The sequence below is a fragment of the Leucoraja erinacea genome, chromosome 6 (assembly GCF_028641065.1).
Source record: "Leucoraja erinacea ecotype New England chromosome 6, Leri_hhj_1, whole genome shotgun sequence".
Taxonomy (NCBI): domain Eukaryota; kingdom Metazoa; phylum Chordata; class Chondrichthyes; order Rajiformes; family Rajidae; genus Leucoraja; species Leucoraja erinaceus.
In genome coordinates, this window is record NC_073382.1 from 83554307 (window position 1) to 83577413 (window position 23107).

Here is a 23107-nt window from a genome sequence, read left to right on the forward strand (position 1 = left end):
GTTAAATTATAATGAGATTAAGATAAGGGGTAGGATGTATGTGAAGGGGAGTAGTTGCTTAGAGAGGAACAGAATTAGATTACACAGAAACATAGAAAATAGGTGCAGGAGTAGGCCATTTAGCCCTTCGAGCCTGCACCGCCGTTCAATATGATCATGGCTGATCATCCAACTCGGTATCCTGTACCTGCCTTCTCTCCATACCCCCTGATCCCTTTAGCCACAAGGGCCACATCTAACTCCCTCTTAAATATAGCCAATGAACTGGCCTCAACTACATTCTGTGGCAGAGAATTCCATAGATTCACCACTCTCTGTGTAAAAAATGTTTTGCACATCTCAGTCCTAAAAGATTTCCCCTTTATCCTTAAACTGTGACCCCTTGTTCTGGACTTCCCCAACATCGGGAACAATCGTCCTGCATCCAGCCTGTCCAACCCCTTAAGAAATTTGTAAGTTTCTATAAGATCCCCCCTCAATCTTCTAAATTCTAGCTAGTACAAGCCAAGTCTATCCAGTCTTTCTTCATATGAAAGTCTTGACATCCCAGGAATCAGTCTAGTGAACCTTCTCTGTACTCCCTCTATGGCAAGAATGTCCTTCCTCAGATTAGGAGACCAAAGCTGTATGGATATGTTTATAGAAAGTTGAAGAAGCAGATGTAATTCTGATGTAATGGTCTGAAGTTGTATCCTTGCACCAAACACTTATTAATTAAGTTGACAGATTTACGACCCATCTATACTTGGGTTGGGAGATGTGTGTGCGGTTTGAACTAAGAAACTATAAATTCGGCAAACATATAATTAATGTTTTAAATACATAGGTAATGATATTTTAAACTGCGTAAAATTGTAGTAAAACAATTTATGAAATGTATTGTCTTAGTAGGACTGCAAACATTAGACTGATAGAAATATCTTGGTATGGAAACTGTATAACTTGTGTGATCATTGTATTACATATGTATCTTATATTTTGAGGAGTGGTCTTTGATAATTGAGCCTACTGGGGTTTTGCTGTGTTGAAATAAAATAATTCTAAGTAAAGTTATACCACATGCAAACAAAGGTTGTGAGGCCAGGGAAGGGGGATCATGTGACGGATGTTGTAAATCACCAGAAGGACTCAGATGATTGGTTACTAGCCTGTCATACCGTCTGTATCTGAAATGTCTAATACCTATATAAATGCCATGACTTCTATCAAAGTTACTCTTCCTTAGACGCACCCCAGATCATCAGCTCTGTGTTGGAAGGTTCAGAGACTATTCTCAGCTGAATAAAGAATTCGATTTCAAGAGATTTCAAAAGCGTTTGAGTCAAGTTGACTTTAGATTGACAAAAGAACTTAGTTTAACAATACTATACATAAATACAATCAAGTCAAACTCAAGAACAATAGGTAGAGCAAAGGGGTAAATGCAAAGTGCAGAATATAGATCTCAGCCTTGTAGCGCGTCAGTTCCATGGATAAAGTCCAATGCCCGCAATGGGGTAAAGGTGAATCGGACAATAACCTAGTTTATGGAAGGACCGTTCCGAAGCCCAATACAAAGGGGGCACAAAACTGTTCCTGACAATAAGAACAAATCAGAGGTTGAATAGAGCAACAAATGTAGATTGAAAGATATAAAATATCAAAGGTGCAGTGCTGTACATGACCAAAAAGTGAATTGGCGAATGATCTGAGGCAAGGGTTGTTAATTTAATGATCATAAAATCCTTGCAGTTTTATTCTTCTCATTAAAAGCAGTGTACTGTTCACTTGTTAGCAGACCAGAGTGGGTTATCTGGATTAATTCTGGGATGCGGACGAGGAAATGTCCTTTGAGTAGATATGGCCTCCATGCTATGGAATTTAGAAGAATGAGTAGTGACCTCATTGAGATAAATAACAATCATAGAGGATTTTGTACGGTAGATGAGGTGTGGGCGATTCCAGAAATAAGTGGCACATTCAGGATAAAGAGTCGGCCAGAAGATTGAGGTCGAGGAGTTTTTACTCTGAAAGTTGAAAGTTCTTGGAAATATCCAGTGAATATTAGATATTGATTTACTAGCTACATTCAACACTGAGATAGATGGATGTTGAATACCAGTGGAATATTAGAGTGACAGGGATCAGTTCAGAAAGCAGAAATACATACCAGCCATCATTTTAGTGAAGGGCAAAGTGGGCTTGAGAAACTAGAGAGCCTACTCTTTTTCTTGATCTTAAATGGAAAAGAAAAATGATAAAGTCTAAGGATTAGTCTTTATTAATAAGAATTATAACAGACTGAGAGTGAACCCTGAAGTGGGGAAAGTAAAAATAACGTTATAATGATGGAGGAATGAAACATTTAAAAGGAAGATAAATTATTGTGTTGGAGATGTAAAATGAATGAACACAAAGGAAAGAAATGGAACCGGGTATACGAATGAAAGAGTTAAAGCACCGGGCTTAAAAAGGCACCCTTGTAGTCAGAAAAAATGAATATTATTGTTCTCCCCTGCCGAGTGAACACACATTGATCAATGAATATAATGTGTTAGACCAAAGGCAGGGCTCGAAATTAGCGGTTGCCGGGTGCCATTGACCACCCAAAGTGCCACGGGCAACCTAAATGGCGAGTCATTTTGCCCGGCGTGGCAACCAGAAGATAGCGAAGATAGACACAAAAACTGGAGTAACTCCGCGGGTCAGGCATCATCTCTGGAGAAAAGGAACGTGATGTTTAGTGTCGGCGAAGGGCTGTATTGCGGGGCAAAGATACTAGGCGCAGGGTGACGAAGGGTCGGAGCGAATGACAGGCTCCGCACCGCAGCAGCAGTGGCCACGACAGCGGCTCCATCTCCTCTTCCTCCCTGAAAGCGGCTCGCTGCTTGCAAATCCGCTAACGCCGCTTTCAAAACAAACCTTCCCGCACGCTGAGGCCGGGAGGACGGAGGAAGGATTGGCAAGCAGTGGCCGCTATCAGGGTGGAGGAGGAGAGGAGATCTTTGAGCTGCACCGCTCGGTCCTGCAGCTTGCTGTTGGCTGGCGGAGGAGGGGAGGCGGTGGCGAGGAGATCCCAACCGCATACCCCTTTGGCGGCGGCACTTGACAATGTACAGGTACGGCCAAGGCAGCGGGGTGATGTTGTCCGAGGAGCGCTGACCTTCCTTCCTCCCCAGCTCGCCCCCCCATCTATTCATCCTGCGCTGATCACCCTATCCACCTAGCATAGATTCTCCTGCCACCCACCCCTCACCCCCCCCACCATCCATCCTACACTGGTCCCCCAACTCATCCTGTACTTGCCCCCCCTTCCCATCCATCCTGCACTTCTCCTTAATCCATCCTGTACTGATCCCCCATTCATCCTGTACTAATCCACGCATTCATCCCGTACTGACCCACCCTCCATTTACAATACAATACAATACAATTTATTTGTTGTCATTTGAACCCAGAGGTTCAAACAAAATTTGGTTTCTGCAGTCATACAAACAAGAAGAACCAAGACACAACACAATTTACACGAACATCCATCACAGGTAGAATCTCCTCCTCACTGTGATGGAAGGCAAAGTCTTATCTCTCCCCTGCACTCCTCGTTCCCCTCCCGATGTCAGTCAAAAACCCCCGGCGGGCGATGGTAAATAAGTCCCGCGGCAATTATAAAGCCGCGCCGGGTGATGCAAGGCCACGCTCCGGGTCTTGGTGTTGGAGTCCCCAGCATGCACTAACAAGTCCCGTGGCCATTTAAAGCCGCGCCGGGCGATGTAAGGCCCCGCTCCAGGTAATTTTCAACCCCGCAACTCGGACAGGAGAAGTCGCCATTGCGGAAGCCCCGAAAAGCGGTCTCCCAGCAGGGACCCGCGCGCTCCCGGTGTCACCGTCCACCGGGCCGGCGGCTGGAGCCCCCGAATCTCCTGGGTCGGGCCGCAGCAATGCGCACCACTCCTCCCGCTCCGAACTCGGCCAGCTCCACGATGGTGGGGAAGTCCGCAGCTCCGCGACTGAAGCCCCAGGTCGTTTCGGTTGGAGGCCGCTCCACGGTGCTCGGCCGCAACGACAACGGAGACCGACAGAGAAATGGTCGGGTTCCCTGTGCAGGGGAAAGATTTAAAAAAGTTTCCCCACCCCCCGCCCCCCACACACATACCCAGTTTAAAAAAAAATAAAAACTATACAAACGAGACAAAAAATAAAAAAACGCCGCCCACCATTGTTGAGCCCACCATTTACCCTGCACCTTCCCTTCATTCATCCTGTAGTGATCCCCCATTGATCCTGCACAGACCTTCCGATCCGCACTGTACTGACCCCCCCCACCCCCCCACTGATCCTGCGCTGATCTTCCCCCGCCTCCCCCCCCCCATCCATCCTGTACTGATCCTCTCATTCAAGAAGAATGGGGGAGAACAGTCTGAAGAAGGATCTCGACCCGAAACCTTGCCTATTTCCTTCACTCCATAGATGCTGCCTCACGCGCTGAGTTTCTCCAGCACTTTTGTCTGCCCCCGTCCATCCCGTACTGAACCCCCCATTCAACACCACTGACATCCCCCGTGCTCTCCCCTCACAATTTTACCTACTCCAACAACACGTACTAATTAATAGTTAGATTAAACGAGTACTTACCAGTATGAAGTTTGATCTGTATTTTATGAGGAGTTACGGTGAGGGATTAAGTGAAGAACCCAGCTCTACTGCGCATGCGGCATACTTCGAAGCAGCGGTGTGAAATCACAGGATAGACACAATATTTGAAGTAAGATAGTAAAGATCACGAGACATCAGTTTATTAGTTTGATCTATATAATGAGGGTGGGAGCGGCGGGCACTTAATCCCTCACCGTAACTCCTCATAAAATACAGATCAAACTTCATACTGGTAAGTACTCGTTTAATCTAACTATTTTACTTCGGAGTCACGTGAGTGATTCCGTGAAGACTTCAAAGGTCTGTGATTTCAAACCGTGTAACAGTTTTTATTTCACTCACTGCCGAAGTTTATGAGGGAGGAAGTGTTATCGTAATCAACCAGTGGATCTGCTTTCAAAAGAAACAGAAAGGTATTTGTTAACAATAACAACATAAAAGAGCTCCTCTGAGCTTAAATTAATATTGCAGTTTGTAATATTCTCCTGCAATTAAATCAGGTTTATCAACGGTTTATAATAAAAAATGTTCAGAACGCCGTTCTCTTGACCATTCTGCTGTATTGAAAATGTGGTCAACCGGGATGTCCATTCGTTCAGCCGCTGATACCAATGCTGCCCTAGTGGAATGGGATTAAATGTATTATTATCTATTCCGGCAGCTTTCAGTACCTGTTTGAGCCACCTTGGAGTGGTTTGGCTCGTACCCCGTCTTGGGTTACTGTGGTTGACCCATAGGCTTTCCTCTCCCTCTAAGATTGTGGGTTGTGTCTATATATAGTAGTAGATGGGTCACCACACTCAACCTGGACTCTGGTGGGTAGGCCCGGAATCCCACCAGTGAATTGGGCGTTCCTGGTCCATATAGCCATATAACGACTACAGCACGGAAAACACAGGCGATCTCGACCCTACTAGTTCGTGCCGAACTCATAATCTCGCCTAGTCCCATATACCTGCGAGTTAGATTTTACCAGACCTAAATATGAACGTGATGCGTCTGGGGTAATCACCATGTTATCCAGTCTGGTTTATGGAGTGACCGGACTCTGTGAGCGTGTACGAGAGCCATAAGCATGAGCGTTTTTTAAAAACATAGATTAAGCAAGCTGAGGGATCTGGCTGGTGCCATTCTCTGAGACATGTCAATATCACACCAATATCCCATACATGGGTATATACCTGGGTGTTTGGGGCTTATATTATAGTTGCCCTTCATAAGTTTACCTTCAGTGGATGGGATCCCATGCTCTGCTGACATGCTGTTTTAGATAAGCAGATAAGGCGCTCCATGCTGTATTTACGGCACTGTAACTCACTTTTTAGTCATGGTGTAGATGTTCCAGGAACTCCAATACGTCAGTGGTTGAATAGTTCGTTGTCCCTGCGTCGTGGCAGTATTTTACCCATGTTAGCTTTTAGTGACTGTTCGCAGGGATGCCGACATGGTGGTAATGGTTCCTTTGGATAATCCCAGTCCCTGGTAAGGTCTATTCAAAACCTGCACCCAGGAGTTTGATGTTTCCCTGGCATGGGTGGCTTGTGCCTGATACTGGGTTGAGTCAGCAACCATGGTCCACTAGGGAAATCCATAGGTGACTCGCCCACCGTGTCGTGATGAACTGGGAACCATGGCTGTGTAGGCCGGTCGGGCACGTTCAATATCTCGGAGACAGATCCCATCTGTATTGCGAAGTGCCCGTCTGATGAGGCAGAAGGGAGGAAGGCAAAGCAGTAACTTCCCCCTTCCAGCGTATAGGCATCTATCGCTGCTGCCTCTAATCTGGTTCCTAAGTCACATACATGGGTTACTGGTGATTCCGTCTTGTGCAACCAAATTGATATCTGGCTTTCAAACTGCTTAATAACTTTAGCAGATATTTTGGGTTTGACATCTATTCAATGTAATCATAGATTTTACCCCGTGACATGGTGTCTCCCACTGTGTTCTAGCTTCCTAGGACATAGGCAGCTGATAGTTAAAATGTCTTTTGACACACCATTGCCAGATTTGTTTGACCAATTTGTTGCACAATAATGATTATTATGCTCCCCATATGGTTGATATAAGCCACCACCATAGTATTATCAATCCGTAACCACATATGTACGTGCTGCATTTGAAATGCATATGCTTTTTAGCCCAATAGACGCTCACCAATCCCAAGTAGTTGATGCCCGGTATGTGTAGTAACGATGTTTGTGAATTGGTCCATCTGTTACCTGTGCTGGATATGGAGTTTAGTTGCTCCCCAGCCTAAAGTACTGGCATCGGTTTTTAATAACCAAGTTGGGATTGGTGATGATAATAGGGCTGAAAACTATGCCAAATATATGTCTGCCCAACACCTTAATTGTGATATAGCTTCAGTGGGTACATTCATGATTTGATTATAGTGACCCAAGTACCTTGGCAAAGTAACAGTCATATGGACGGAATTATTATTGAAGCCCAGATAATCCTTGGTAGTTAACGCTTCAATTCTGGTTTATCTGGGCGTGGGATAAACCTCAGCTTTAGGGAGCTGTTTCGTAGCTAGAACTGCTGCCACAGCTAATTCCTTTGTTTCCCCTAATATGAGGATATCATCCAATATATGCCATGATTATGCTTGTTTTCTTAATATTTTCATGGCCATTTATAATAGTTTAGGGCTGAGGTTAGACCATAGGGAATGCTATATGCTCCCATGGTTGCCCTAACCGGGATATCCACTGTCCAGGTAAAAATTTTTAGGTATCTATAATGATCCTAGTGTATGGGTATAAGATAGTTAGTATCTTCCATATCAATGCTCCCCATAGGTATCCTTGGGAGATCAGATGTCTGGCAGTGACAAAAACCCGTCTCCATCTTAAAGTGTATATACTCAACAGATTTATTTAGTGATATTAGATCAATGATGATGCTACATTCACCATCTTTTGTAGTTTTGGTGAATATATTCGATACAAATTCCAATGGCTCATGTTTACTTCCATGATCCGTTTAGTAATGAGCCTTTCTAGTTCAGCTTGACCTTCTCACTTCTCTTTTCTTAGAGGGAGAAAATGCCCTTTGGGCGCATTGCTGAACTGGCGGTAATATGCCCAATTTGAATTCGTTTTTATCCTCTAAGACTGTTGAGTATATTTTAGTTATTTGTGACAGCATCCCATGCTTTATCCACAAGTGTAAATGCCCCCCCACGCAGTTAGTAGAACACCCTTGTTTAGTGTAAACTGGGAGGAACCAGTCTAGCTATCCTCCATGTTTGTTGTTTTTTCATGAAGGCGTAGTTTGCTGGTATGCTGGTGCTGTCGGTGGGGCGGCGCATCTTCCCACGGCTCCGCTCTGGGCCCCGTCTAAAAAGAACTTTTGGGGGTAATGTGAAGCGGTCGCCAGGCTTTCACCAGTCCTTGTTTGATATCGCTGGTGGATGCCGAGGGGTGCTGCCAGCTGGGTGTTGGATGCGATGTCCTGCTCGTTCCATGGCCTGCCTTCATGAGGCGCACAGGTTTAGCTGCCTCTCGTCCCGCAGCAGCGGTTTGCATAGCCCCATATATTTGGGGTTGCGGGCAGGTCTATATGCACCATTGTTCAGTCGAGTATCCCAAATTTGGGAACATCTTAGGCGTCAGCACCCTGGTAGTGCAATGGGATAGTCTCATCCTGGGAGAGTATAATCCGTGGAAAAGGCGAGCAAAGGCGGTAACATCTTGACCCTTCTGTAGAATTCGCTGCTTGTCTGCGAGTCTGCTGACCCAGCTGCCTGCGGATTTGCCTCTGGAAAGGCCTGCTCCTGCAGGGCTTTTGTTGGGAAGATGGTCGCGTGGAGGAGCCATGTAGTGGCCCATGACACCCAGTAGCTCTTCCTGATCCTGCTCCCCTGGCATACTGCTGTTCTCGTCCGCCTGCCCAGCGTTTAAGCCAGCCCAGCCCTGGCCTCCTTAGCTAGCCTCAAAAGAGGGAGCAAAAGGGTGTGCTATAAATTGGAGGAGGCATAGCTCAAACTCCGCTGTTGCATCAATCCCTCGACAAGGGAGATGGCTAGTGCAATAGCACTGGGGTAGGAGTCAGCTCCCTTGGCATTCAGCCAGTGCCCCTTTATTCCTGGAGGTGAACTCCATGACCTCCTCTGGCTTGGGGAGACAGACATACTTCTTTTTGCTGTCTCCAACCTGTTCCAGTTTTGGATGAAGTTGGCTCCTGTAGAACCTGTTGAATTGGGAAGATTTTTATCTTACCTGTATGTAGAGGCTGCCTGCCGTTTTCCAGGCGGCATTGTGGCGGTTCCCGGGCGGCGATTCTCCTTGTCAGGAGTCTGCAGGGCTGCCGGTCGAGTTTTTTAAAACTTCCCGCCGGGCCGCTGCTGTTACCAAACAGCTGTTCAGCGGACCGGCATTAGCGCAGCTCCCTGCAGCGGTCCGCAGCGTTTGCGGTCCGGGTAGCGCCTTTTCCCCGTCCACTGTGGGCTGCACGCTGGAGTCGAAACGGGGCCGCTCACCATGCCTCTCTACTTTGCTCCCCCTGGAGCAAAAAACCACAAGGCCCGATTAAGGTAAGTACTTACTTCTCGTCCTTGGATGCGGGAGCTAGCCCGACTCCCGCTGGCCGCGTTCTGCACAGCTGTGCGTAAATGCCGCATGCGCAGTAGAGCTGGGTTCTTCACGGAATCACTCACGTGACTCCGAAGTAAAATCTGCCTCAATCCATCCATTCCGCACCGACTGCCTTCTAACCACCCCCCACCGCCATCTATCCACCCCGCATTGATTCACACACACACCCCTCCCTGACCCTATTGTGCTGGAAATGTCTTCAGAGCGAACATTGACTATGTTTAATAACGGAATGCAATCAAATGTGTTTTAATTTACAATGTTATTATTTGTTTTAGTCCATAAAGACGGATTAATTAAATTGTGAACACGTGAAACATTAAAACCGCAGTGTTCGATTGTCACTGCTATGGTTGACACATTATTACAGAATTAATTTTAACGGTAAATCAATGCTCTTAATATGGAGTATCATTACTGTAGTTATTTAATGAGCAACATTCACAACTATAAATCACAACTATACGTTGGATTTATCCAGGTTTTACTTCTACAGTCGATCATATACATCACAAATTTGGTCAGGAGGTATATCAGTTGAAGTTTTAATGTTAATTCTGAAGTGGGAATGATGGAAACAGCATTTATCAATAATTTTTTTTAAATCTGATGTGTACAAACTGGGTATCTTCATTGCTGTTCACAACACATACATCTAATCTGGAATCTCCGGTAATGTGGCGTTTTGACACCTTTAAACATATTACCAAAAGAACATTTGCTGCAGTTATGTCCTTTGGCCATCTCTTGTCAGTTAGTGTAATGTTTAACCTGTCAGATGGGTATAGTTGGTTTTAACAGCTATTATCATAAAATGCCCATAGAAATTTCCTTGCAACCTGTATATTTTGTTGTGGATAAATAATGTGGGAAGCGAGAGTGTTTCTGTATCAATAGCAATAACGACCCCATGCTATGGCCATGTCATTGTAATTTTCGGTCCTTCATAGAAAACATGCTTGCATCAATGTGTAGTGTGCATGGTTAAGCATATATGTTACCATGGTTCAGGATTTATTGACACAGTTGATCATATGCTGAATAATCCAACCACATTTTAGTTTGGAACTGGAAAGAACTAATAGAAATTGCATTAATTGCAATGTGTAAAAAGATCTGAGATACTGTCTTATAATTTTGCTGCATGTCATTGTGGGATATACCATGTCTTGATTGGTGAATATGTTCAGTTTGTGACTTTACTTGAAGCAGATATAATATGTGAATGCTTCATTGAGCATAATTCCGACTGGTAACTACACACTTCGTCCGAGCACATTATCGCACACGGCATGCAAACTGTCTTAAATGACCACCTAAATTGTCATTTGGCAACCTAAAAAGCTGCTAAGGTTGCCCGTCTGGCAACAGGGAAACAAAGTTAAGATAGTACATACAAAATGCTTAGATGGAATGAAATAAATGAACAAAAATTGGACTACAGTTAAAGAAAAGTTACATTTGTGTTGCATTTTTCACTACGTTAGTACAGGTACATCCAAGAAACACAACAGCCAATCCACATCAATCATAATCAATCAATCAGATATGCAAATGGTTGAAGGTTTACAATTGACCAGGACACAAGGGGGTCTCCATAGCATCGAGGAACCTTTCCTATCCCCTTGAGGAGAATGACAGCCTTAGTTTCATGTTTCTAGAAAGAGGAGGAAGCAAACACAGAGGCTAAAGGGCCTGTCCCACTTGGCGATTGTTTCGGCGTCATATCAGTGTCACCAAAAGATTTTGAACATTTCAAAATCCAGCGGCAATAAAAAATCGTTGCCACACTCGAAAAAACACCGCGAGTCATACGTCATCACGCTGCGTCACGGTGCCTCACTGACACGTCACGCCGCATCACGCTGTGACAATTCGGTGACCTGATGCGTCAGTCAATGATGTCGGCAGAAGCCGAAAAAATCGGCAAGTGGGACAGGCCCTTAAGGGAGGAAGGCAAGGCCAAAAGGAGTTAATCAATATAAAGAGGAAAGTGATGCGAGCTGAACTACAGAATTTACAGAATTAGCCAAATCAAGGATTGATTTAAATGGTACTAAATATTGAAGACAGATTTGGACGTACCTCAATTACTCGGACGATGTCGCGCAGACCCAGTATTTCTGGATTGAAATTAATATTGGCTTTATTTGTGGTGAGGTTCACTGACGCATTTAAAATCCCGTTGACTTCTGCTAACTTCGATTCAATAGTGTGAACACAAGACGCGCATGTCATTCCTGTAATCTAAAGGTACATATTTACTTATTCATGGGATGTGGCAAGGCCAGTTTTGTCAACTGACAACCTGTACGTCTTTTGAATATGGGTGGAAACTGGAGCACGAGGAGAAAACCTAAGTAGTCACAGGGAGCAAGTACAAAATCCTTATAGACAGCACCCGTATTTGGGATCAAACCCGGGTGTCTGGTGCTGCAAGGCTGCAACTCTACTGCTGCACCACTGTGCTGCCCAAGCACATTAAGGGTCATGCCATTAGTTTGTTATTTTCCCCTTACATTTGACCTTCCAAAGTGCAACACCTCACACTTACTTGGATTAAACTCCTTCTGCCATTTCTCCGCCCATTTCAAACGTACTAACCAAACTGTCTACGTTTACGGCCAATTCATTTATACATATCACCAACAGCAGAAGTCCCAGCATACTTAGTTGTGGAACTCCACAAGTCACAGACCAGCAGCCTGAATATTATCCTTCCACGATGACCATCTTCTATCAGTAAACCAGTTCTGAATCCATACAACCAAGTCACTGTTAATCCAATGCATCTTCATTTACTGGATCAGCCTGCTACAGGGTACATTATTAATGCCTTACTAAAATACATGTGGACAATATCCACTGCCCATCCCTCATCGATCACCTTTGTCACCTCCTCGATAAAGTTAGGAAGATACAATCAGCCATGTTCAAAGCCATGCAGCCTACCCCTAATTAACCAATTTTCTTAATGGGATTATATCCTATCTCAAAGAATGCACTCCAATACGACTGACATGAAGCCCAATGGCCTATGATTCCCTGGAATCTCTCTACTTTTCTCACATAAAGGAACAACATTAGCTACTTTTCAGTCCTCCAGAACTTCACCTGTAGCTAGAGAAGGTGCAAAGATCTTTGTCTAGGCTCCTGCAATCTCTTCTCTTGCTTCTCTCAATAACCTGGGATAGATCTCACCAGGGGATATATCCACCTTTTGATTTTCAAGAACCCTAAAAACTGCTCTTTCTTAAACTTAAAATGCCCTTACCTATTAGTATTCTCCACACTGATCTCACTGTCATTGTGTCCTTCTTCTTGGTGAAAACTGATGCAAAGTATTCATTTCGTTTCTCACCTGCATCTCCAGAGTCCAAGGCCAAATTCCCACCGTTATCATTGAGCAGTTCTACCTTCTCCCTAGTTACCCTCTTGTTTCTAATGCAGGTATAAAATGCTTTGGGATTTTCCTTGATCCAACTTGTTAAAGCCATACCCCGGCCCCATTTGGTCCTTCTAATCGCCCGTGAGTTCTTTCCTCCTTTCTTTACATGCCTCAAAAGACCCTGTCTGATTGCACCCTCTGAAGAGGCATGCGCCTCTTGTTTCTTTTTGACCAAATTTACAATTTCTTTGGCTATCCAAAGTTCCCTTAGTTTGCCATTTTTATCCCTCTGCCTTACTGGAGCATACCGGTTCTAAACTTTAAACGATTCCCATGTGAGATGTGGATATACTCACTACCAAGTGCTTCCTATGTAACCTCCAGAGCTCCTACCGAATTACATTTTAGTTTGCCTTGCTCCAATTTAGTATCTTCCTGTAAGGTTCAGCCTTCTCCCTATTCAAAGCAATCTCAAATTTCTGATTACTCTCCCTAAAATGCTCTTCCACTGTAACACTGGTCACCTGATTAGGCACATTTCCCAATACAAGGTCTAATATGTCCCCTAGGGTTGGACTACCCATGTGCTGTTTCAAGGAACTCTCTCGGAAGCACCTCACCCATACTGCCCCGTCTAAGTATTTAGCACTGAGCAAGGCCCAGTCAATATTGGGGAACTTAAAGTTACCACTAAGATAACCCTGGTGCTTTGGCATCTTTCAGTAATCTGTCTATATATCTGTTCCTCTATCTCCGCCTTGCTATTGAGGGGCCTATATACAATCCCATGAGAGTGCTTGCATTGTTCTTATTTCTAAGCTCTACCCATATCACCTCAGTGCACAAACCCTCCAGTATGTCCTCTCTGAGTGCCGCCCTGACAGTCTCCCTGATTAACAGCACAACTCTTCCACCTCTTTTGCCTCCCTCTCGATCACGTCCTAAACATCAAAACTCCGGAACATTGGGCTAAAAGTTGTGTCCCTCTCGCAACCATGTTCCACAATGGTCATAGTCCTAAGCACTAATCCAGGCAAGTTCATCTGCTTTCTCCACAATACTCCTTGCATTGAAATAAATGCACCAACCCATCAGCGACATCATATTCCTTCACTTCTGCCTGCCTGTCCTTCCTTTGAGAGATATGGGTCATAACCTCTACCTTCCCATCACACCTTTCAATTTCTGACCTACTACTCTGGTTTCAATTACAGTTGTTCAAATAGTTATTGATCCCTGTATCATTAGTCATGAAACATACTTACGTGAAGTACCAATTTCCCAGGTTCAGACTTGTCTTCTTCTATCACGGTTGCATCATAACCTAAATCTGTGATTAAGTCAGCAATGGCAGCAGGTTGGATGCTCTCCGGATAATATATCACCTCTGCTTTTCCCGCCATTAGTGCCACTACAACAGATTGGATTCCTAAAAGACACTCATTACATTTAAAATGGTATGTTATATTTAGTAGAAAATGCAAAATAAGACAAACATTTCCCTCCCTCGCCTTTGATCACATGTTGAAGTAGCAATGTTTGTTTAAGGACCCGTTGAAATAGCAAGGTTTGTTTAAGGACCCGTTGAAATGTTCAGGGGCTGATATCTCGCAAATACATTTTTCTTCAACTATCGCCGGGAGACTGATTTACACTCAATTCCCTAATATATATATATATATATATATATATATATATATATATATATATATATATATATATATATATATATATATATATATATATATGGTATATCAGTGCTCAATAAAATGGTGCCCCAATCTTTAACATACCCTGAAAATTTAGTTAATCGTTCATGTTTGGAACAAGGCTATAATGCTGTCTCATGAAATTGTTTGGCACAGATCGATCATTGATGAACTTACTACTTGAAACTCCCAGTTAAATCAAGCTGCACATTGATAATCATGACAATAGACCAAAGGGATGCCATTGACCAGGCTGCATTTGTCCTATGTCTTGTGACTGGGCAGATGTTTATAAAGGACTTGGTCAGTATTTTTCAGTGTAGCTGAATACTGACATAATTAACTATTTTAAACTCCAATTTAATAAACAGGATATTATCAGGGTCCATTGCCTTTGCACACTGCTCAGCTATTTCTTGATGCTGTATTATTCGGAGAGTCACCAGTTGGCCATGACTGATCATCCATCTGGATAATCTAAGGTTTGAGTCATAGAATCACAGATCCTGCTGACCATCAAACACCCATTTACACTAATCCTAAATTAATCCCATTCATTACTCTTTCCATATTCCCATCAGTTCCCTCTAGATTCTACCACTCACCTACGCATCAGGTACAGTATATATTGTGGCTTATTAATCTACCAAACCTACCAAAAGGGCCTTTTCCTGCATCTAGTTCACTCTCCTCTACGTTCTGTCTGAAGAAGGGTTCAGATTCAAAATATCACCCATCCTTTTTCTCCAGAGATGCTGCCTGACTCGCTGAGTTACTCCAGCACTTTGTGTCTATCTTAATCTACCAAACTACTTGTTTTTTGGCACAACAAGCTGGAGTAACTCAGCGGTACAGACAGCATTTCTGGAGAGAAGGAATGGGTGATGGGTCTCGACCTGAAACATCACCCATTCCTTCTCTCAAGAGATGTTGCCTGTCATCGGTTGCCTATCTTCGGTTTAAACCAGCATCTACAGTTCCTTCTTACACATACAGGTGCACAACCTTTTGTCCGAAAGCCTTGGGACCAGACACTTCTTGGATTTCGGAATTTTTCGGATTTCCGAATGGAAGATTTTTAGCGTAGATTAGGTAGGTAGCGCGGGCGGCTTGAAAAGTCTGGAGCGGCTGCCTCCTCCCCGGAGACTGGGGAATCATTGTAAATCATTGCTTAAATGTTAGTCAGTTAATTTGGAGGGATGTTATGTGGTGGGGGGGGGTGAAGGGGGAAACTTTAATTCTTAGTCCACCTGGTCGGAGAGGCGGGGAGCGGGCAATGCCTTACCGGGTCGCCGTGCAGTAAGCTCCGGAGCGCTGTGGCCGCCGACTCCCAACATCGCGGAGCTGGGAGCTGCGGGCGTCCATCTGCGGGCGGCGCCAATTGGAGCTCCGACCCCGGCTACTCTACCCCTGGCTGCGTGGCGCTCTAAATCCAGCGCCGCCCGCAGCCGGACGCCCGCAGCCCCAGCTCCGCGATGTTGGGAGTCGGCGGTCACAGCGCTCCGGAGCTTACTGCACGGCGACCCGGTAAGGCATTGCCCGCTCCTCGCCTCTCCGACCAGGTAGGGGACTAAGAATTAAAGTTTCTCCCTTCACCCCCCCACCCCCCTCACATAAAAGCCCTCCAAACTAACTGACTAACATTTAAGCAATGATTTACAGATGTTTAAATGTCTCCACGGTCTCCGGGGAGGAGGCAGCCGCTTCAGTAGTACAGACCTGGGTTGACCGTGGGTCGTTTCGGGTCAGGTTTGGCGCCAAACGCGAGCTTTGGTGTGCAGACGACATCCTGGAAAAAAATTCCGGTTTTCGGAGCTTTTCGGTTTCCGGAACTCCGGATAAAAGGTTGTGCACCTGTACTTGTTTTATGAGGGGAATGGGAGGAAACTGGAGACCCCCAGAAGAAACCCACAGTCCCAGGCAGACAGGATTTTATCTAGATCTCTGGCACTACAAGGCAGCAGTTCTGCCAGCTGTGCTGCCCAGTTTTTCCAATATGGCACTGAGTCCAACATAACTATCAAGCAACATTTTCACTAGTTCCATTATATACTCCCCACATTCTCATCAACTCCTCCCAACATACTATTGCTCAACTATATACTCTGGACAATTTACTGTGTCCACTTATCCTACAAACCCACCAGTCTCTGCGATGTGGGAAGAAAATAGAACATTCAGGGTAAACCCACGTGGTCACAGGGAGAACATATAAACTCCATACTGACACAGCCAATTAATGTTGTGTGGAAAGTCTCAGAGAATGAAGTTATCTTGAGATTTTTAGCACAGCAGGTCACCACAAAAGGTACCAATAAAATTGGGGCATTCAAGAATAACTTTGGGAGTTGTTTACGACAAATGCGGACTTTTATTCCTTCAGAAGTTAGATCTAAAGTGCGTATATAAAAAAAATGCTTTATGCATTTCCTTCTATCTTCAGTTCTCTCTCTTAGTCCCGCTTTTTATTCTACTTCATGCATGCAATTTAAATATTATAATGGCCTTGATATACTTCTTGGTTTAGATCATGACTGTCAGAATGTGATTGTGGAATGTGATTGAAAGGTCTCACTATTGCTCTTCCATTTCGCAAGTGGCCTAGATAGCACATGCCGAGTGTTTGACCTACGAATCCTAGAGATTTTGTTGGCAGCTATCAGCAAGGTGAATGCTGAGCTTAGTTCCCATGCCACTGATTGCAAAATTAAGGACAATTGTGTTTTGCTTGTAAATACAACAGATCATTCATTCAAGCAGATTGAATTACCTTGAATGGTACAGCAAATATAAATAAAATGTAAATCAATCTTCATCGTTGATGTTGACCAAATGACAACTTTTAAGTCTGATGATGGGAGAAATTATAAAACTGACCTGAACTTGGAAACTGGACCTTAATTTAAGATTTCATGCGAACAAAATCACTGCACAACTTAGAGCTGAAGGCTGCATCAAGTGTCACACAAATCTGCAGAGACACCGTTTGTCAGCTTTGTGCTACTTCACAGAGCACTGATCTGTTCAAGACCTCCCCTTAGACCAGAGATTACGCTATGGTAACAAGCTCAATCGACAGGGGGAAGGAACAGCTTCCACCATGTCAAAGAGTGGTGAGAGAGATTGTAGGATCTGTGCAGTCTTACAATACATATTGCAAGTGCTGATTACCCTAGCCATGGCTCATGCTCATCAGTAGGGGACAGTCCTAAGCCCCATGTCTCAGGGCTGAGCGTTGCAGCACTTACCCCTGCACACACCTACACCAGCCTCTCAGGTAGCCCGACCACATCGAGCTGTGGCCGTTTCATTGCGGCAAACATGCAAGTGAAGGTCAGCTTCTAGGCACAAGCACCTGGGACCGTAGAAGCTCACATTAACACATAGATTCCATTAGCTATGGTGTGCAGTACGGAGAAACCTAGGGGTTATTGCCAGCTTCCCAACATCATCTCACATATATCTCACTGCACTAAATAGAGTCTTACAGCATGGAAACCAGCCTTTACGCCCAACTTGCCCACATCGGCCAACATGGCCCATCTACACTAGTCCCACCTACCTACATTTGGCCCATATCCCTGTCTAATATTTCATAAACATTGCAAAGGTACCTGCCTCAATTACCTCCTCGGGCAACTAGATCCATATACCTACCAAGCGTGAAAATGCTACCCCCCATAAATTCCTATTAAATATTTCCCCCTTCACCTTAAACCTATGTCTTATAAGTAATACTAATGCCTTTTAGTACCAATTCAATGTATGCTTTTGTTTCAGGGAATACATCCAGTGTTCCAAGCAAGATGTCAGTGTACATCTACTGACTTGTGACCTTCTGATCCACAAGAGTGTCGTCATCTGCACTTTATGGTGAGCACAAAGTACAAGGCAAAAGGTGTTACTTGAATTAAAAATCTAAGATTATTTTTATCAGCTACAAAATAATTGTATAGTTAAGATTGATATATAATCACTACATACATAGGTAGCAAAAAAATCACTGCTCACCTTCTTCTTTTTGAAGATTTCTTTCAATATTGGCAACACAAGAAACACAAGTCATACCAGTGATCTGTAGCGAACATTTTTCCATCTTCTCCTCCACGCTTTGCTTACTGGGTTTGTCGGTGATTTGAAGATACCCAAGTTCATAATCTTCAGTTGGCAATATGCGCTTCAACCTCTCAGCAGAGGGATCTTTTTTCTTTGTATGGGTTAAGTCTGTTAAAATTATCAAAATGAGTCATTCATGCCAGCAGTCTCTATGGACTGGGCGGAATACATCTGTACTATCAGTTACTTTTGCTGTTATGGAAACTAATAAGATTATGAATTTGCAGGAACAAAATAACCCAACACAACAATGTGGAATCTCATTCTTGCTGTCTGGCAGGGACAACTAGTTGATCGGTTAAAAGAGCGAGTATATAAAAGATAGTCACAAAATGGAGTAACTCAGTGGGACAGATATTCCACACGGTTTCCAACAATGGAGAGGGCCATTATCCATGTAGTAAGAACATTACACAAAACAAATGTTCAATAGGGCAGGTTGGCCCAGTAGGAGGGTGAAGAAGGCCTCCTATAAAAATAAACATTTTTATTTTGTGAGGCTCTTAGGCAGGTGAGCTGCCCATGATCCAGAGGAAAACCTCTCCTGAGGTTTCATTCTTTTCCTCTCAATGCACCAATATTGGCAACACAAGTGGACGGGCCTCCAGCACAGAGACCGGCCCTGTTGCTCCTGAAGGTAGCGACAAAAAGAAGAGGGCAATAGTAATTGGGGACTCTATTGTTAGGGGGTCGGATAGGCGATTCTGTGGACGCAGTAGGGAGACCAGGATGGTGGTTTGCTTCCCTGGTGCCAAGGTCTCGGACGTCTCTCAACGCGTCCAAGATATCCTGAAATCAGAGGGAGAGGAGCCTGAGGTCGTGGTACATATAGGTACCAATGACATAGGTAAAAAAAAGGGAAGAGGTCCTGAAGGGAGGATTTAGGGAGTTGGGAGGAGAGTTAAGGAAAAGGACCAAAAAGGTAACAATCTCAGGATTACTGCCTGTGCCACGCGACAGTGAGAGTAGGAATGGAGCGAGGTGGAGGATAAATGCGTGGCTGAAAGACTGGTGCAGAGGGCGGGGATTCAAGTTTCTGGATCATTGGGACTTCTTTTGGGGAAGGTGGGACCTGTACAGAAAGGATGGGTTGCACTTGAACCCAAGGGGGACCAATATCCTGGCGGGGAAATTTGCAAAGGCTACTGGGAAGACTTTAAACTAGAATGGTTGGGGCGAGGGACTCAAATAGAGAAAGCTAGTAGACAGAATGGGAGGCAGGAAGCAGAAAAGGGAAGCACTCGGGCACACGAGGAGAAAGAAAAAAAAGGAAATAAACAGAGAATAAGAGGCGGGGGGTTTCTTAAATGTGCATATTTTAATGCTAGGAGCATTGTAAGAAAGGTGGATGAGCTTAGTCTGGATAGATACCTGGAAGTATGATGTTGTGGCGATCAGTGAAACATGGTTGCAGGAGGGCTGTGATTGGAAACTAAATATTCCAGGATTTCGTTGCTTCAGGTGTGATAGAATTGGAGGGGCAAGAGGTGGAGGTGTTGCATTACTAGTCTGGGAAGATATTACAGCAGTGCTTTGGCAGGATAGATTGGAGGGCTCATCTAGGGAGGCTATTTGGGTGGAACTGAGAAGTGGGAAAGGGGTAGCAACACTTATAGGGGTGTATTATAGACCGCCAAATGGGGATCGAGAATTGGAAGAGCAAATATGTAAGGAGATAGCAGATATTAGTAGTAAGCACAAAGTAGTGATTGTGGGAGATTTCAACTTTCCACACATAGATTGGGAAACACATTCGGTAAATGGGCTGGATGGTTTGGAGTTTGTAAAATGTGTGCAGGATAGTTTTTTGCAGCAATACATAGAGGTACCTACTAGAGGAGGGGCAGGGGAAAAAAATTTGTTCGGCACGGACTTGTAGGGCCGAGATGGCCTGTTTCCGTGCTGTAATTGTTATATGGTTATATGGTTATACAGGTGCACAACCTTTTATCCGAAGTTCCAAATAACGAAAAGCTCTGAATAGCGGACATTTTTTCGGTCCTTGAAAAAAGGTCCTTGAAGACGTTCACCAAGGGCGGCCCGCAGAGGTGACAGCGGAACCTCCGGTCGGTCCTCGAAGGAAGGGGAACTAAATCCCCATTCATAAAAGAGAAGGTGAGGGTATATTGCGCGGGAGGGTTAATAATTGACAATCTGCTGCTGCCTGCCCGCTGAGTTAAAAATGTTCCCATGGTAGACACGATACACAGTGTATCGTGAGTCTTGCGTGGGAACTTCTTAACTCAGCGTGCAGGCAGCAGCAGATTGTCGCTCCCTTCAGTTTCACCCCACCTACACCCCTCTGCTTCCCGGCCATGTGTGTGACCCCTTCCCTCCCCTCTCCAGCTCCCCGCTCATTGCACCGGCGTGGGGGCTTTGCACTGTCTTCACGTCGGAGCCAGTGCCAGTCACCGGAGACGTCAGGACCAACGGGACACCGGCCCCCAGGCCCACTGCAAGCACGGAGATCCCAGAGACCCACAGCCAGCAGCAGCCCAGCCCCGTTCCAACTACAGAGGAACACGCTCCCCGTAGGGACAGAAGCTGATGGTGTGCAAAGTACGTCTTGGTCTTGGGGTTGCGGATGAGGGGGCGCAGCTCGGGCTGTGACGTCTCGGGCCACCCCCCTGTACAGGAGCTGAGACTGGGACTGCGGGGGTTGTTTGCAGTTGCAGACTCCAGGGAACCCGGGGGCTGAAGGGCGTACAGTTCCCAGTCTCAGCTCCATTCTAGGGGGTGACCGGAGACGTCAGGACCAACAGGACACCGACTGCAAGCGCGGAGATCCCAGAGACTCACAGCCAGCAGCAACTCTAGCCCAGCCCCGCTCCAACTCCAGAGGAACCCCGGGTTGCGGATGATGAGCTCGGGGGCCACTTGTCGCATAGCTCGGGGATTCCTGTGGGCGATCACTTCCAAAGTTCTTCAGTACACCTCTCCTACACTTGTCTCCCGCACTAAGATCATCTCGCAGAGAATGATCCCAGCGTAACCCTCCCTATTCTCTCCTATTCTGCAAGAAAAAACTACATTGAAGACTCAAACTCGCGATTGAGTAACTGCCGGGATCGAGGCGCAAACTCGCGACCTTGCGGATATGAGCCGAGCACTCTACCACTACGCTAAAAATCTTCCATTCCGAAAGCCGAAAAATTCTGAATTACGAAAAGTGGCTGGTCCCAAGGCTTTCGGATACAAGGTTGTGCACCTGTATAGTGTTGGACCTCCTGTTAGGAAATGAGACGGGACAGGTGGCGGAGGTATGCGTTGGGGAGCACTTCGGGTCCAGTGATCACAATACCATTAGTTTCAATATAATTATGGAGAGGGTCAGAACTGGACCTAGGGTTGAGATTTTTGATTGGAGAAAGGCTAACTTTGATGAGATGCGAAATGATTTAAAAGGAGTAAATTGGGACATTTTGTATTATGGGAAGGATGTAGAAGAGAAATGGAGGACATTGGGAAATTTTAAGAGTACAGAATCTTTATGTTCCTGTTCGGTTGAAAGGAAAGTAAAAATTGGAAAGAGCCCTGGTTTTCAAGGGAAATTGGACATCTTGTTCGGAAAAAGAGGGAGATCTACAATAATTATAGGCAGCATAAAGTAAATGAGGTGCTTGAGGAGTATAAGGAATGTAAAAAGAATCTTAAGAAAGAAATTAGAAAAGCTAAAAGAAGACATGAGGTTGCTTTGGCAAGTAAGGTGAAAGTAAATCCAAAGGGTTTCTACAGCTATATTAATAGCAAAAGGATGAGGGATAAAATTGGTCCATTGGAGAGACAGAGTAGACAGCTATCTGCAGAGCCAAAAGAGATGGGGGGGAGATATTGAACAATTTATTTTCTTCGGTATTCACCAAGGAGAAGGATATTGAATTATGTGAGGTAAGGGAAACTAGTAGAGTAGCTATGGATACTATGAGTTTCAGGGTAAAAGAAGTACTGACACTTTTGAAAAATATAAAAGTGGATAAGTCTCCAGGTCCTGACAGGATATTCCCTAGGACATTAAGGGAAGTTAGTGTAGAAATAGCCGGGGCTATGACAGAAATATTTCAAATGTCATTAGAAACGGGAATAGTCCCCGAGGATTGGCGTACTGCGCATGTTGTTTCATTGTTTAAAAAGGGTTCTAAGAGTAAACCTAGCAATTATAGGCCTGTTAGTTTGACTTCAGTGGTGGGCAAATTAATGGAAAAGATATTTAGAGATAATATATATAAGCATCTGGATAAACAGGGTCTGATTAGGAACAGTCAACATGGATTTGTGCCTGGAAGGTCATGCTTGACTAATCTTCTTGCATTTTGTGAAGAGGTTACTAGGGAAATTGACGAGGGTAAAGCAGTGGATCTTGTCTATATGGACTTTAGTAAGGCCTTTGACAAGGTTCCTCATGGAAGGTTGGTTAAGAAGGTTCAACTGTTGGGTATAAATGCAGTCAGGAGCAAGATGGATTCAACAGTGACTGAATGGGAGAAGCCAGAGGGTAATGGTGGATGGTTGTTTGTCGGGTTGGAGGCAGGTGACTAGTGGGGTGCCTCAGGGATCGGTGTTGGGTCCTTTGTTGTTTGTCATGTACATCAATGATCTGGATGAAGGTGTGGTAAATTGGATTAGTAAGTATGCAGATGATACCAAGATAGGGGGTGTTGTGG

General features: G+C 44.8%; 1 protein-coding gene across 1 annotated transcript in view; it reads right to left on the bottom strand.

The window, feature by feature from the left end:
- Window positions 1–20288, bottom strand: part of LOC129698359 (copper-transporting ATPase 2-like) — a 72643-nt gene extending 52355 nt beyond the window's left edge. The window contains exons 1-3 of the mRNA XM_055637463.1: window positions 18342–20288; window positions 13887–14050; window positions 11319–11480 (exon numbers count right to left, since the gene is read on the bottom strand). Of these exons, the coding sequence (XP_055493438.1) occupies window positions 11319–11480; window positions 13887–14050; window positions 18342–18426 (411 nt within the window). The 5' untranslated portion in view covers window positions 18427–20288. The remainder of the gene's footprint in view (window positions 1–11318; window positions 11481–13886; window positions 14051–18341) is intronic.
- Window positions 20289–23107: the final 2819 nt, after the last annotated feature.